The sequence below is a fragment of the Sapajus apella genome, unplaced genomic scaffold, assembly GCF_009761245.1.
Source record: "Sapajus apella isolate SASKATOON/1434 unplaced genomic scaffold, GSC_monkey_1.0 scaffold197, whole genome shotgun sequence".
In the NCBI taxonomy this organism is placed as follows: domain Eukaryota; kingdom Metazoa; phylum Chordata; class Mammalia; order Primates; family Cebidae; genus Sapajus; species Sapajus apella.
The window spans coordinates 718,943-735,394 of NW_022437137.1; the positions used below are offsets into that span (position 1 = coordinate 718,943).

A 16,452-nucleotide genomic window follows, 5' to 3' on the forward strand; every position below is an offset into this window, starting at 1 on the left:
GGCTGGCACTTGGCTTGGCTACTTACTTAGACTGGGTCCCAGGAATGATAACAACAGTGAAGAATCACAACAGCTAGCAATTACAGACACTCCCTGCCTGGCAGGAAGTGCTTTACAACACAACAGCCCCATCTGACAGGTGCTATTATTATCCTCATTGTACAGATGAGGAAACTGAAGAACAGAGAGGTTAAGTAACTTGCTCCAGGTAACAAAGCTGGTGAAGAACGAACCAGGACTCAGACCATTCAGTCTGACTCAAGCTCACCCTGGGCCCTACTAATATGTGTACAGCTGATACAAAGCCTTTTCTAGACAAAGCTCTGTCAACCTCAAGACAGAAACTTGGGGCTCTGATGTGGCTCTTGTACTTAAGGATCAGGAAAGAGAAGCTTCAAGATATCAGGGCTCCTGCAGGCATGCTACTGGGATAAGTACCCTCAAGCATCCCCAGTGTGGGTGCTCGGGTACCCACTTTGAGGGACACTGTGCTCCATCATTCTGCCTCTGGCCAGCTGCTCTGATTCAGAAGTCAGCAAACTATGAACCCACATGCCATATTCAGCCTGTTTTTGTATGGTCCTCAAGCTACAGATGGTCTGTATATTTTTAAATAGTGGGAAGAAACGCTGAAGAAGAAGAAGATTTCACGGTATGTGAAAATTACATGAAATTCAAGTTTCACTGACCATAGCTGTGTTGGAGCGCAGTCACTCTCAATCATTCACCTGTGGTCTCTGGCTGCTTTGTGCTATAATGGCAGAGCTGGGTAACTGCGGCAGAGACCACCTGGCTCACAAACCACAAGTATTTACTATCTGGCCCTCTATAGAAAAAGCTCACTGACCCTGGTCTAGGCCGCTCTGCTGACCAACGCAGGAATGCTCTTTACAGTTGCCCTCCCCACCCCAGCTTCTGCCTTCACAGCTCCCATGGTGGAGAGCTCACTACCAGGCAAGGCAGACAGTTCCATCTTTGCAAGTCTCTAGGGACAGCGACTGACACGGAAACCGAACTGCTTATTCCTGTAACGACGCACTCTGTCCTTGGAGCCTTGCACAGTCAGTTCTCCTCAACAGCCATCGGTTGATTGGATGATTCCCTCTGGTATTAACCCTTCTCTGTCCCTATATATCCCCTCTGTTGCTCCTCACCAATCCTCTGGGAAGCAGAGGGAGAATGGTGGCACCTCTGTGCTGCTGATAGGGGTGACGGGCAATGGAGAGGGACTGGGACATAGGAGCAGAAGCAGAGCTGGAACCAGGTGTCCTGCCTCTCAGCCTGGTGTCTCCTCAATATCACTTACGTGTCCACTTTCCAGCGTCTTCTGTGATTCCTTCTTGTGGCTCCCCTGGCTTGGCTTTTGTGGATTCAAAGACAGCACTGACTCTCACTTTCCCCTCCAGGGCTGAGTCTCTAGGCTCTGGGCTCTTCTCCCCTCACATCCAGCTCCCACCACCCTAACCATGGAGGCTCGCCCCAGGGACTGCCCATATTTATCACCTCTGTTGTTTGCAATTTGCTCTCAGCAATCAGCTAGGATTTGGACTCCAGGGACTGAGGGGTGAGCTGATAGCCAGAAATAAAAAATGGGATTCTTGACATCTGTTTATAAAACAGCCAGGGGTGGGGCACGGTGGCTCATGCCTGTAATCCCAGCACTTTGGGAGGCCGAGGTGGGTAGATCATGAGGTCAGGAGATTAAGACCATCCTGGCTAACATGGTGAAACCCCGTCTCTACTAAAAATACAAAAAATTAACCGGGCGTGGTGGCACACACCTGTAGTCCCAGCTACGCGGGAGGCTGAGGCAGGAGAATCTCCTGAACTCGGGAGCAGAGGTTGCAGTGAGCCGAGATCGCGCCACTGCACTCCAGCCTGGGTGAGAGAGCAAGACTCTGATTCACAACAAAAAAAGCCAGAGCCAGTAAGATTTGTCCTCAGAGAATACTCGGAAAGGGTTTGAAATCCTTGAAAGAAGTGGACTGTGGCAACACCAGCTGGTACAAAGGATTGAGAATCCTCCCAGCTACGGGTGCTGTCCTTGGGAAGCTCCCCTACTCATCCTTAGGGATAGAGGGACCTGCAAGTGTGCGGACCCATGTGCACGTCCTTGTCTGCGGGTAGAACAAGAGTAGTGGATCCTGAAGGGCTGGACTGACAATTAACTCAAAAGAAGCCCTGGGCAGCTCAAGGCAGTGCGGTGAGGGTACAAGAGAAGACCTGGGTCTGGATTCTGACCCTGAGTAGCTGTGGAAAGCTGGAAGGTGATGCTTTCCCTTAGACTGACTTTTGGTGAAATGGGAAAACAAATAGCAAAACCGCATCGGGTAACCATGTGATCAATATCCAGGACACTACAGAATACCTGGCGGAGGTTTGATGGTGTTTGCTCACAAAATGTTACTTTCCTTTCCTCCCTTCTTCCTTCCTGCTATGTGCCAGGCACTGTGCTAGGTGCTGAGGGTCTGGAGAAATAAGGCACAGTTCCTGCTCTCAAGAATTTCAGCCAAATGAGGAGGCGGACAGCACAACCGCCAACAGAGTGGGATGGTGGCATATTAGTATGATGAGGGTAGAAATAACAAAAATAGGCTGGGCGTGGTGGCTCACGCTTATAATGCCAGCACTCTGGGAGGTCGAGGCCGGCGGATCACTTGAGGTTAGAAGTTCAAGACCAGCCTGGCTAACATGGTGAAACCAGATCTCTATTAAAATACAAAAATTAGCTGGGTGTGGTGTCATGCGTCTGTAATCCCAGCTATTCAGGAGGCTGAGGCAGGAGAATTGCTTGAACCCAGGAGGCAGAGGTTGCAGTGAGCTGAGACTGTGCCACTGCACTCCAGCCTGGGCGACTGAGAGAGACTTTGCCTCAAAAAGAAAGAAGAGGGAGAGGGGGGGGGGGGGGGGGAGGGGGAGGGGGAGGGAGAATAAAAATGATGATGGTGATGACAAGAAGGGCTGACGTTTCCACACACTCACACTGTGCCAGGCACTCAGAGGACTATCTTGCTTCATTCTAGCAACCACCCTGTGAGGCAGATGCTGTTAGCAACATTCTACCAAGGAGGAAGCAGAGGCTCAGAGCCCAAAGTCATAGACTGAGGGGGCCCGAGGACCTAGGAAAATGGGAGAATAAAAGAGCAATGTCTGGTTCCAAAGGGGTTGGGGTGGGCCTCAGGGAGGAGGTGAAGACGCCCTGTACTTTGAAGGGTGATCTGCAGCTTCTCAGTGGGGGCACAGAAGTAAGCAACCCAGGCAGAGGCACCAGCAAGCACAAAGGAGTGTGTGTGTGTGTGTGTGTGTTGGGGGGTGGTAGATAAGAACTTTGTGATTTGAGTGACTGACACTCATTCCTGATTAGTGTCATTAGAACCTGCCATCTGAGGGATGTCAATTCCATACCGCTCTACAACTCTGCTATCAACAAGGGCATGGGAGCCGGCAGGCTTGAGAAGAGATTGCACTCCTGCAGCAAAGCGGGGCCTGGTTTACAGAATGACAAGCAGCTTTACTATGTCATCAGTAATCACAGCCAGTGAGCAGTACTTCCTCCGCCTCTTCATCTAAAAGAACATGGAATACTGAGGGGATTAACTCAAACTCTTCATTTAATTCTACTTTTGGAGCCTCTTCAGCTTTGGTTCCAATTTCAGTGGCTCAGTTTTGCTGTCAGTTCACTGGGGTCTTGGTGAGTCACAGCCTCCACCATTCCCCTTGGGACCTCAGTCTCCGCCAGCGGAAAATGAAGAGGATGGGTTGGAGCACAGGCTTTCGGTATGTGGTCTCCAATCCAGCAGCACTGGCATTACCTGGGAACTCATCAGAAATTCACATTCTAGCCAGACGCGGTGGCTCACGCTTGTAATCCCAGCAGTTTGGGGGGCTGAGGTAGGTGGATCACCTGAGGTCAGGGGTTTGAGACCAGCCTGGCCAACATGGAGAAACCCAATCTCTATTAAAAATACAAAATTAGTTGGGTGTGGTGGTGCATGCCTGTAACACCAGCTACTGGGGAGGCTGAGGCAGGAGAATCGCTTGAACCTGGGAGGTGGAGGTTGCAGTGAGCCGAGACCATGCCATTGCACCCCAGCCTGGGCAACAAGAGTGAAACGCTATCTTTAAAAAAAAAAAAAAAAAAAAAAAAAGAAATTCACATTCTAGAGTCCCACTCCAGACCTGGCAAATCAGAAACTCTGGGGTTGGGCCCAGACATCGTTGCTTTACCAAGCCCTCCTAGGAATTCTGATGAGAACTACCAAGTTAGATCTCCAAGGTAAGGCTCTTTTTGTGGTACAATTCTATTTGTGCTCTAAGGTATTATGAATTAGTAGCATTCTTTTTGGACAGAAGTATTTCTTGCCCAAAAAAGGCGACCCTTCAGGGTAAGAAGAGAAGTTTTCTTTGACCAACTGAAATCCAGAACCCAGGTGAGCCTCTCCAGAAAGCCTTAAGAGTATGCGGCTGACTTTGAAACCAGGTCTTTTATTTACTTGTTTATTTTTAAGTAGGAAGTCTTAAACTTGGCATGTGATAAAAGCAGTGGTTTCTGTAGTCAGAGAAAAATAAAGATGAGAGGAGAGCTGCCTTCTCTTTTCAGCTCCAAAACCATGACTCACTGTGGGGTGGGCGTGTGTCCAGGGGAGGGCGGGGGTCCTTTGAGAGGGCAGTTCACCTCCCTGGTTCAGGAGCTTCCTGGTGTGTAAATCCTGGACAGGCACTTCCCTCTTTGGAGAGCATTGATTACAAAACCTCGGAAGAGCCACCAACAGCCACGGTGGCGATTACAACACAGATCTGGGTGGACAAGCTTTAATGAGGTCTGGCTTCCAAGACAGTAAGAATGGAAAGAATGTCTTGTCTTAAAATTTTCCCAGTCTGGACTTAAGACGAAAAGTCATCATCAAAAAGATGACAAGTCAATTCACAGTAATGCGATGGTTTCTTCATGCAAGAATGGGGAACACCCAGACCACTGCCTGGAGAAGGGTGGTTGTTTGGCCAAGGCACGTCGGTTCTCACGGTGCTGGTATCCAGGAATGAGCACCCTATGAGACCAACTGCCCAGCAATTTCCAGGGATTCCTAATCGTCACTTGGTGGTATCTCAGGAACAATGTGTGTGTGTAAATATATATGTATATGTACGCATGTGTATGTATATGTACATGTATGTATGTGTCTGTGTGTGTGTATGTGTTTCAGGAGATTGAGATCTCCCTTCCTCATCCAGGCTGGAGTACAGTGGCGCCATCAGGTCCCACCGCAGCCCCGACTTCCCAGGTGCAAGCAATCCTCCCAGCTCTGCCTACTGAGTGGCTGGGATCACAGGCACGCACCACCTTGCCCGGGCTAATTTTTGTATATATGTGTATTTTTGTAGAGATGGGGTCTCGTTGCCCAGGCTGGTCTCAAACTCCTGGGATCAAGCGATCTGCCCGCCTTGGCCTCCCAAAGTGCAAGGTTTACAGGCGGTAGCCACCGCGCCCAGCCCAATGATAATAAATATTACCACTCTTTTTTAATTTTATACGGCACTGGCCACGTACCAGGCATTGTTCTAAGTATTTCACATTTATTAAGAAATTTAATCACAGCAAGCCCACGGAGGTGGGAAGCATTACCACCCGCCAATTACAGGCCAGGAAACCTCGGCCCAGGGAGGCTGCGTCACAGAACTTAAGTCTCCTGTCACCAGGGTGCAAACAACCACGGACCAGCAGCCAGGCGCCAGGTGCCCTGGGCTCGGCTTGGCCCGAGCGTTCGGCTGCCCCATCTACGGAACACCGAGGCGGGCTGACCCAGGGGGTTTCTCCGACCACCTTCCGCTCAGGTTCTGAGAGTCTGTGCGGGTCCATTTAGGGCTGGGTCGAGAAGGGAGCCCAGGCGGACACGTCCTGAGACCCGGGTCTGGGAGGCCTGGCCGCGGGCTGTCCGGCGCTGGGCTCCCTCCGGCCAGTCGCCTCCTAGACGCCAAGCCCCAGGCTCCGCGGTCCTCCGAGAAGGGACTTCTAGCCCTTCTCAGGTGTCCCTGTCCGGAGAGCCCGGTGAGCAAGGAAGGAGCGGGCCAGAGCCCAGGAGGCGGGACCCAGTAGAGCGGCCCAGCCACAGCCAACAACGCAGTCCCTTTAACCCCTAAAACTTTCTCCCTCGATTCAGGACCCCCAGCAGACGCACATTGGCTGCGCCGTGGACATCCGGACCCGTCCTCTGTCCCCACCTACAGGCTGTCGTATACATCGATCACAAGCCGAGGCTTCCTAATGGCCCACGTTCTTGTCAATCAATGGAGGGCGGAACGCTGGGCAGGGCCAGGTAGGAGAGCGACACGCCAGCCTCGTTGCCCTCCCTGCCTCCGTGACTAGGCACCGGGAGGCACCCAGGGGACCGAAGCTGGGTGCGGAGCACCGGGGCGGACCTGTGGGGGGCTCCAGGGACTCACCGATGCGCTGTCCCACTGGAGAGCTGAACGGGTTCCCCAGGAGAAAGTCCATCGCTGCTACCGCCGCTGCCACCAACCCCGGGAATCAGCTGACAGCAACCGACAGCGCCGCCGACCCGTCACGTGACGCGCCCGACGACCGGCGAATTGGCGTGGGCGGGGCGGCGGCACCGCGGAGCTCGACCACAGGCCCCGCCCTGACGCGCGAGAGTCCCGCCCCCGAGGCGGAGGGCGACGACCTCGCTGCGGCTTTCTTGGCGGCGGCGGGCGACAAGCACTACGTAGGGCCTGCGGGCGGGACCCGGGAAGCGCGGGCCTCGTTAAGCCACGCCCCCGACTTTTAAAAAGGGGTTTAGGGGCGTGGTCTAAAGGACCCTTTACGTATCTGGGAAACTGGGTCGTAGACCAGGGAAGTGACTTGGGTGAGGTTACACAGAAGCTGAGACTCTTTGTGTCTTAGTCCTAGTCTTTGGGACCTCACTGTGACTGCACACCTACCTTCCCTCGGTGACAGCCTCTCTGGGCTGTCTCCTTGTCTCGATAGGACTCTTCCTTTTTGATGTCAAGGCCGCCTTGCTCCAATATGCACCCTGCTTGCAGCCCAAATTATCTTACCTTAAATCAGAAGCAAGGGCAAGGGCTTGGGTTTTGTCATCTCTTGAGACTGAGAGGCAATTTAATGAATTGCATCGCAATTCCCGCTAGCGCCCAGGATGGCAGAAAGCACAGAGATGTAGTCACGAGTGGAGCTCTGATAACCTGTCGATGTCATAAATTATCTGTGTGAGCCAAACACAGCTCCCATTTTCTTTAGATACTGGAATTAGATCAAGGACTCGTAACCATTTTTTAAACATATTTTATTTAGGTCACAGCCTCCTTTGAGAATTTCACAAAAGCCATGAGGCTTTCTGAAGAAAAAAGGCAGCGATACAATTTTGCTTATAACCTCAGGGAGTTTCTGGGGCCCCTGAAGTACAACCGTGGACCCCAAGCTAATAATCAGAGGCCTTTCCCAGCATTGAGATTCTAATCTTTTCAGCCTTCCTGGCTGTGTGCGGTGTGTCTGCTGACACCTACACACTAGCTAACTAACTATGAGGTTATGACCTTTTCTTCTGGCATGTACTCCAAAAATACAATAACCATGGCCTTAGTAGTCTGGCTACTGTGGGTGCCTTAGTATTTATTGTAATGTTTGTGGTTTTTAAATCTGAAAGGCAAGTAAACTGCACAAATTTTGGATAGAAAACCTAAATTAAGCCAGGCGTGGTGGCTCACGCCTGTAATCCCAGCACTTTGGGAGGCTGAGGTGGGCGGATCACCTGAGGTCAGGCATTCAAAACCAGCCTGACCAACATGTTGAAATGCCGTTTCTACTAAAATACAAAAATTAGCTGAGTGTGGTGGTGAACCCCTGTAGTCCCAGCTACTCAGGAGGCTGAGGCATGAGAATTGCTTGTACCCAGGGGGCAGAGGTTGCAGTGAGCTGAGATCATGCCACTGCACTACAGCCTGGGTGACAGAGTGAGACTCGTCTCAAAAAAACAAAAACAAAATCTAAATTAGAACTTAATCACTTCCGTAGATTCACTTGTCTGAACAGCCATGGGGCCTGATGGTCTTTACTGTACAATGTAAGAACTGCTTTGAAGTGTTTCCACAACACTCATGAGACCTGTTCAAATACCCTTGCCCCCATGAGTCTGGATCTCCATAAGGGCTGGGCTACTATTTCTGTTTTGCTCACCACTATTGTCTAACCCGCTGACTAGCATATGAAAGCTTAAATAAATCTACCTTTCAGTAATGGTATTTCATTTAAGATGACCTTCATGTCAGGTACTTTCTGTGTCTTTCTTCACTTAACCTTATTGCTTGGTCATATGGAGTATGTTTAGCATGAACTTCTTTCGAATTCTTCCATTAACCTTTATTTATTTTTAGAGGCAAAGTCTCACTATGTTGCCCAGGCTGGTCTTGAATTCCTGAGCACAAGTGATCCTCCCACCTCAGCCTCCCAAAGCCCTGGGTTACAGGCATGAGCCACCATGCCTGACCCTTCCTTTAAGCTTTTAACAGGTTCTTGTAAGCTTTATTCTTCATGGTTAAAAAAAAAAAAAAAAAAAAGAAAAAATCAGAAACAACTCATATACCTCCAAAAGGAAGTAGAATCATAAACTCCATGCAAACTGATTACTATATAGCTATTCAAACAGAAATGGAAGTATATAGATTTATTTATAGACAGTCTCTCCATGTCACCCAGGCTGGAGTACAGTGGTACAATTGTAGCTCACTGTAGCCCCGATCTCCTGGGCTCAAATGTCCTCACACTTCAGCCTCTTAAGTAGGTGGGAATACAGATGCATACCACCATGCCTGGCTATTTTTAGTTTTTGTAGAGATGGAGTTTTGCTATATTCCCCAGGTTGGTCTCGAACTCCTGGCCACAAGTGATCCTCCTGCCTTAGTCTCCCGAAGTGCTGTGATTACGGACATGAGCCACTGCACCCAGCCAGTATATGGATTTTATCAACACAGTAGATAGGGATGTAAATGGCAAACATTAAGTTAGTATAAAACTGTCTTATAAAAGTATGCTAATAAGGAGCAAACTCATTTAATAAACGGTGTTTCAATTTACTTTTTCAAGTGTTTTAGTAATATTAATATCATGCTTTACTGAGGGTTAAAATGTTCAAATTTCTTAAGACTGACAGTCTGCATAAATGTAAGCTATTATATCCTTTAAGCTCTTACAAAAATCAAGATACGTTGCCTTCAAAATTTAAAGACAATAGTATAAGAGTGAAAACCAGCTAGATATCTGAACAATGCAGAGATCTCAGATGGCTTTCCTACAATCACATCTGCTCAGGACTTGAGATAATGGAGATACTGCAAAGCATTCTGATGAATTATATACATGATTTAAATCTGAAAGTAGCTTGGGTTAGAAAGAGCCTAGGGTTTGGGGTTAGCTATTCCAGTGTTCTTATTCTGCCCCTGCCATTTATTAGCAGTATAAACTTAGGAAAAGTACTTTTTTGCATCTATAAAGGGAGATAATATTCATGTCTTTGGGGGAGGATGAGTGAGACAAAGTATGTAAATCACTCTCACTAATAGCCACTCCGTGATATCGTGGTTTCTTCCTTGCTGCCCTTCATAAGACATTCACCTTTTAATTAATTATACTAATTCACTATTTATGACTTTTAACACCATGTGTTTGCATTGAAATTTTTACCTTGAAAGACTGAATCTCCAATATTCAATATTCATAATATTATTAAATATTTCTGACAGGCTGGCTGCCTGCAGGTCTAGGGACCGGGAAGTAACATTATTTTACAGATGGGACTTTGGAAGCCTATAAAGATTAAGGGATTTATCAACAGCATTACTAAGCCAAGACAGTACTGAAACATATCATTTAGCACATAATTCAGATGCAACCCTTATATAAGATTAATGAACATTTTCTTGATTTAGGCCAACACCATAATGTATATAGTTTTGTTTGCCAACAAATGGAGGGACAGTTATCAGATTCGCTAAATTTACAATTTGCGAAAGGGAAAATGAGAGCCTCTACAATGTAAAAACTAACAGAAGCAGAGTAAAGCGCATGTTAGGAAAATGGCTAAGATTAGAAATTTAATCTCCATTGTAGGTTGCTTTTTTTCTTAAGAAAATTATGGTAGAATAGAGTGAAAAACAGGTTTTATAATTTCATAGCGACTATGATTATCACGATTAGGGAAAAGACAGCTGAGACTGGACTACAAATATTAAAAATGTGATTTTTAATAATATAAGTACAAAATTTTATTTCTTTATACAACTGTAATGGGATTTGGATCAAACCACTAGAATTTATTTAAAAAACAAAATAAAACAATGATATAAAAACTGCAAGAAGGTCTGAATCCAAAGTTTTTCCTCTAATAGTACCAAATACCACAAGGTACAGATTATTATACAAATGTGTACAAATTTTAAATACAAATACAGTAGGGCTAGGTTTCAAAGGAAAACAAACAAAAAGCAGGTCCTTGTCAGGATTTCATTAATGTATATAAATGACAATGCTAGGATTAATGTCTTCCTCTACTATCCATATCTTCCCCGCCCCTCCTAGATACCCTGTGTCAAACGGGAAACTTCTACAGATACAGAATAGGCATGGTACAAGGTTCTAACACATGAAATCAAATTAAGACTTCTGTTCCTCTTGATTTTGGTTCCCAAACAATGCTTTTTCTTTCTCTGTATTCCCAATTAAATCTTAAAACTGCTCTGGTGAGAAAGGGATTCAGCAGCCAGGCTACCCTTAAGCAACATAGCCCTGTGACAATACTGGTGGGGCAAAGGGAAGAAATTAAATAGGATGCAGGTGGGCTGCACTGTCCCCAAAGATTTACTTTGATGCTGTAGTGCTCTGTCTAGGCCAGGAGAATAAAGCACAGTTCACTCAGAGCTTGGTGGTGGCAGAGAATCCCACACCAAATTTAAAAACCTCCCTGAAGTGCACAACTGTCTTCTTTCCAACTGGGAAGCAAAAGTCTGGTTCTTTGGAAATAAGGGCAGCTGGGATGGTAATATTCCTCTTTATTATTCCTCTTTATTTTACTTTCTAGACATTATTGAAGGCCATGAAGTTCTTTATAAAGAATTAGAATCCTAACATGATTCATTTTTGAGGTAAAATACCTTAAAATGTAGATGATTCAGAGTTAATTGGAACAGACCAGGAGGAAGGAAGGAGGGAAGGAAGGAAGGAAAGAAGGGAAGGAGAAATAACAAATCTGTACCTTCCACATGCTGTTGCTGGTGGAGGCTTTGTTATTAAATTATATATACAGAAATTTACAGGATAAATTAAAATCTAAGAGATTTTAAAGAGTTAAATACACATAATTAAAATATACATTCATACGCACATAAATAAACCTACGAGAGAGAGTTTTGTTTTGTTTTTGCAATTCACTTATATGTGGAATGCAGAACATTGTGTATCTGCCCACCAGGGGAACCGATAAGATGAACCCAAAAATCATGCTGGGCAAAGTTTATCCATAACCACCAAGCAACTAAGCAGCATGGCTTGTGAGGACTTGGTGGTTAACTTCATGCTGCCAATGAAAGATACCAGCTCTTAGTTTTGCGACCAAATATTCTGGGTTAGCTCAGAATGTATGGAAGTCCAACTGGTGGCACTGACAGCTTCACGAACCCTCCAAGGTGTCTTCTGCTGCCCGGGCTCACAGAACTCCTTGGCCTCTATTGAGGCCACCAATGCTATCAATATTACAATAAATTTTGAGACATGGACACCTATATAGTAGGAATTGGAATGAACCCCCTATTCAAATCACCTAAGCCTTCTCCATAACTATAATGGGAACAATTTTATCACCTCCCACCTAGGTCACTTCAAATGGAAAGGCTTTATATTTTCAGTTAACTGGCATCTTTCCATAATCTTTCTTATTACATTTCAGACTAAGACAGGTAAGGCAAATGGTCAGTGATGGGTCTGGAGGTCCAACTGAGTTTGGAAAATAATCACATTTTAGCTGTCCCTAAAGAGATGCACTTGGCACCCAGAACAAACCCCCAGCCCCCAAGTTACATTGATTTTTAAGGCAGATTTATCCACCACAGGAGAAAAAAGAATCCCAAGCCCGTATTCATGCCAAAATTTCCTCTTGGCTAAACCTTTGCCATTTCATAAAATTATTAAAAGCAAAGTAGTTACAGTCCTATGTATATATTGTACATTATATATATATATATATATATATATGTATATATGTATGTATAGATATAAAAATTTAAAACCTACACCCAGAGGCCAGTGAGGGAATCTGGAACAGTCATTATATACACAAACCAGCAATGGTGTAGGACAAGGTTTCTGTCCCAGGATCCTTTGCTGTCACAGTCCAGGCATGATGTAAGCGATGTTGTCTAGTGTGTTTGACTGCAAAACAAAGAAAAAAGTTCAACTGAAGAGTTCTTTACCTTGGTTTCCTGAGACATGTTCCTTTGTTCAAGGAAAGAGATAAGAAAAATCAAATGGAGTTAGAAAAACAGGTGAGAATGGTGGCATCCTGTTGTTATGCTAGGAATTTTTCTGCTGACTTCTCCTGTTAATCCTAGGCAAAAAGAGGGAGACAATTCCTGTACTGTCTTTGTGTGTGGAACAGCAAACAAGAAACACAGGAGTTGCAGTACCTTAAGGGCTAGAATGCTTCTCTCTTTAAGTGTTATTTTGGTAAATGGCTTGTTTTCTAGTTCAGTGAAAGCGCAGCATGCATTTGGTAATATAGCATCGTGTTCCATGGGCCAACAGATGAAGGAAGCACTATGTGTCACAAAGCCTTATGAGCCTGTCTCTGACAGTGCTCATTAAGGCAGGGCCTCTCTGACTCCCAATGGGTTTGACCCTAAAAATCCAAGGAAAACTCACCAAGACCTGTTTGGGACAGCCATTCAATTCAGGTAGTTGTGTGGTGAGACATGCCAAGGGGCCAAGGGCACAGATAATGGAATCCAGAAGCACTGACAAACTGCCAGACACAGCCACCATACCCTGAAAAGGAGAGGAGGTCGTTGCTTGAGTCACGCTCCTGATGCTCTCTCTGTTCTGGCTGACTTCCTCACAAGTACTTGAAATCCTAGGCAGTTCTAATCCTACAGTTAGAAACTTTACAGCAGAAATGAAAAGATTACTTGGATAACTCTGTAAGTTGTCTAGAAAGAGAGCTTTTACAACACATTCCCAGGTTTCCTTTCTATAATCCTAGCTCATCTTACCTTCTATGGGACCTTGGGGAGGTCACACACTTAACTTCTGTCTCCTTAACAGGAACAGTAAAAAATGCTTTACCTACTCTGGAGAGCTGTTGGTAAGATTTGTGATTACGTATGTGAAGTATATCTGTTATAAACTCCACAAATACAGCTCATATGTGATTACTATGAAAATCCTACAACCCTACGTGTATGTAGCTTTTGATAGGTCATGATAAAATTTTTCTACGTTGAGTTGTTCACTCTCAAAAGAAGTGAATTTAGTTCAAATTTTAACATTTTATGTAATTCACATTGTCTTTATTTGTGATTCAAAGAGATAAGAAAGACTGTTGCTGCCGCCCAGTTCTTGTATAATCTGCTTTAACTAGAAGCACTGGGAGGATATGTCATGTTGGGAAGCAGCACAGCAGAGTCCTTAAGAACATGAGTTCTGGATTCGAGACTGCCTGGGTCCAGATCCTGGCTTCACTACTCAGTGTTTTCTACCTAGGCAAGTTGCTTACTGTGCTGTGCCTGGAAAATACTGACAGCATCTGCAGCAGAAGGGATTGACAAAACAGATACAATATACTTGGGATGGTATCTAATACATGGTTAAGTACTCAAAAAATATCAGTAATTATGACTATTATTACTAACGTCTTTATCTTCAAAGCTGCATTTCTGGCTGTCTTTTGGGTCTCTCCTTTTGGATATTTCTCAATCCCAACATGCTGTAAGGGAGAATAACCTGCCCATCCAAATCTAGCCCTCCTTTTAGCATCCACTTCTCTGCCAAAGTCACCACTATTCACACAACTGCCCAGTCGCAAGGCCTAGCCATCACTGACTCTTCCCTTCCCTCACCCTCCTTGTCAACATCTCCCCTCTATACTTTCTGAGGGCAGCAGTACAGTCAGAGGTTAAGAGCCCGGGCCTCGAGGCCACACTGCAAATTCAAGTCCCTGCTTTATCACTTAGGGGCTGAACTCTTGAGAAAGTGACTTCACCTTTCTAAGTCTGTTTATTCTTCTGCAAAACAGGGGGAACAAAAATTCTGCCTCACAAAGCTGTAGTGTGAATTAAATAATTCATATTAAGCACTCTGAACCAAAGCTGGGTGAGTAAACATTTAATAAAATGTTATATACGGGGAAGATAATAGCTTAAAAAAACCAAAAATGTCAGTAATTAGTAATATTATTCCATTACCTTTGCCCTAATAGTTACTTATAGCTAATTTATCTTTGTCACATCTAGACTAGGATTATTGTTATAACTTCTCCCCAATTCTGGTCACTTTTCACTTCCAATTTAAAATAAAAGATATTCTCAGAGAAAAGTAAAAGAGCTCTGATCACATCCCTTCCTACTCTAAAAACTCCTGTAGTTCCTCTATAGTAAAGTATACATATTTCACAATGTCTATGAAGTACCTCTGCAATTTGGGTTCTAGTCTTAACTTTCTTAAGAGATATATATATATACACATTCTTTTTTTAATTTAATTTTTTATTTTTATTTTTATTTTTTTGAGATAGGGTCTCACTCTGTTGCTCAGGCTGGATGAAGTGCAGTGGTGTGATCTCAGCTCACTGCAACCTCTGCCTCCCGGTTCCAGCAATTCTCTTGCTTCAGCCTCACAAGTAAGTAGCTGGGATCACAGGTATGCGCCACCACAACTGGCTAATTTTTGTATTTTTAGTAGAGATGGGTTTTGTCATGTTGGCCAGGCTGGTTTTGAACTGCTGGCCTCATGTGATCCTCCCACCTTGGCTCCTAAAGAGCTGGGATTACAGGCATGAGCCACAGTGCTGGGCCTCTAGCCTTAATTTTCTAACTCATGCATCATATGTTCCAGTTTTACTGCTAAAATGATGAATGTTAATTTATTGTTGAGCATCTTATTTTGATAATTATATGTCCATTATGATGTACATAAAAAATAGAATATAACCCTTGTGACATCAAGAATGTCACTGTAAAAGCGCAGACAAGTTTATTTAAACAAAACTATAAAGTAAATAATAATTTAAGTGGTATATGGAAATTGTAAAATTGCAGGAATATATGCAAATGATTAAATTCAGGTAAACAGTGGACTAGAGGGGGAATGGGGAATAATTGCTAATGAGTACAGGGTTTCTTTTAAGGGTAATAATATGTTTTCGAATGAGACAGTAGTGATTCACAATTCTGTGAATATACAAAAAAATCACTAAATTCTGCACTTTAAAAGGGTGAACTTTGTGCTTACTAAACTAAATAGAAATATGTGGGAAAATTCGGAATATGCTTAAAACAAACTATTTTTACTTCTAACTTTTTACGAAGTGTAAGAATGATTAAATATAAAAAGCAATCCACAGAATATTTCTTCTGGAAATACCTATACCCATTCAGATACTGAGCCCACGTGAAAGTGCTAAAGTTCATTTGACTCCTGCTGAACTTTCTGAAACTAGCCAAAGAATTTAGATACAGCTTTGGCTGTTGTGGCCTTTGGCATTTTATTTGTTGAGTAATAATTCAATTTCTACATAGAAGCAAGTGATTAGATTTACATTCCTATACTAAATTTCTTAGCTTAAAAATGGCTTTAGTATCTTAGACTGACTTCTTTGATGAAATGTCTTATTAGAACTTGGTAAAAAGCAAAACTACTATACTCTGAGTTAGCTAAGAAGACAATGTAGTTTGAATATGGTAATAGAAACAAAACACGACAGCTGTGTGATTTTAAAATTGAAGCTTAAAAGGACAAACATCTCCTTAGGGCACATAGCATTGTATAATTTAAGTGCAGAGGAATGAAGAGTTGGGAACCTTAACTTCTCCATTTGCTACCTGTTTTCTTAGGTAAATAAGGAACTCTTAATCTCCTATACAACTCAATCTCTTTATTTAAGACATTGCTAGAAACGCACAGAAAAATTCAAAGTCTCTTAGTAGTAGAAGTAATCAAAACTGCTTTGGAATTTGTACTCAAACTTTTTCTTCTTATTATTTTTTTAAGAGATAGGGTCTTGCTCTGTCACCCAGGCTGGAGTGCAGTGTAACAATCACAGCTTACTGTAGCCTTTGAGCTTCTGGGCTCAAGCAATCCTTCTGCCTCAGTCTCCTGAGCAGGTGGGACTACAGGTGTGTACCACCATGCCTGGCTAATATTTTAATTTTTTTTGTAGAAATGGGGTCTTGCTACAT

The 16,452-nt window shown here is 44.3% G+C and overlaps 2 protein-coding genes across 12 annotated transcripts in view; both read right to left on the reverse strand.

Moving 5' to 3' along the window:
• TOM1 (target of myb1 membrane trafficking protein) overlaps nt 1–6,616 on the reverse strand; it is a 46,882-nt gene extending 40,266 nt beyond the window's left edge. For 5 of the 8 annotated variants that reach the window (XM_032269722.1, XM_032269721.1, XM_032269725.1 and 2 more), the window contains exon 1: nt 6,442–6,611. In XM_032269722.1, the coding sequence (XP_032125613.1) occupies nt 6,442–6,493 (52 nt within the window). In that variant the 5' untranslated portion in view covers nt 6,494–6,611. Of the gene's footprint in view, nt 1–6,441 lie in introns of all 8 variants that reach the window. The other 3 variants (XM_032269720.1, XM_032269727.1, XM_032269726.1) reach the window with 3 other exon arrangements.
• A 3,622-nt stretch (nt 6,617–10,238) lies between these two features.
• Nucleotides 10,239–16,452, reverse strand: part of HMGXB4 (HMG-box containing 4) — a 33,637-nt gene continuing 27,423 nt past the window's right edge. For all 4 annotated transcript variants that reach the window (XM_032269730.1, XM_032269731.1, XM_032269733.1 and 1 more), the window contains 2 exons: nt 12,923–13,045; nt 10,239–12,433 (listed from right to left, as the gene is read on the reverse strand). In XM_032269730.1, coding sequence (XP_032125621.1) covers nt 12,389–12,433; nt 12,923–13,045 — 168 coding nt within the window. In that variant the 3' untranslated portion in view covers nt 10,239–12,388. The remainder of the gene's footprint in view (nt 12,434–12,922; nt 13,046–16,452) is intronic.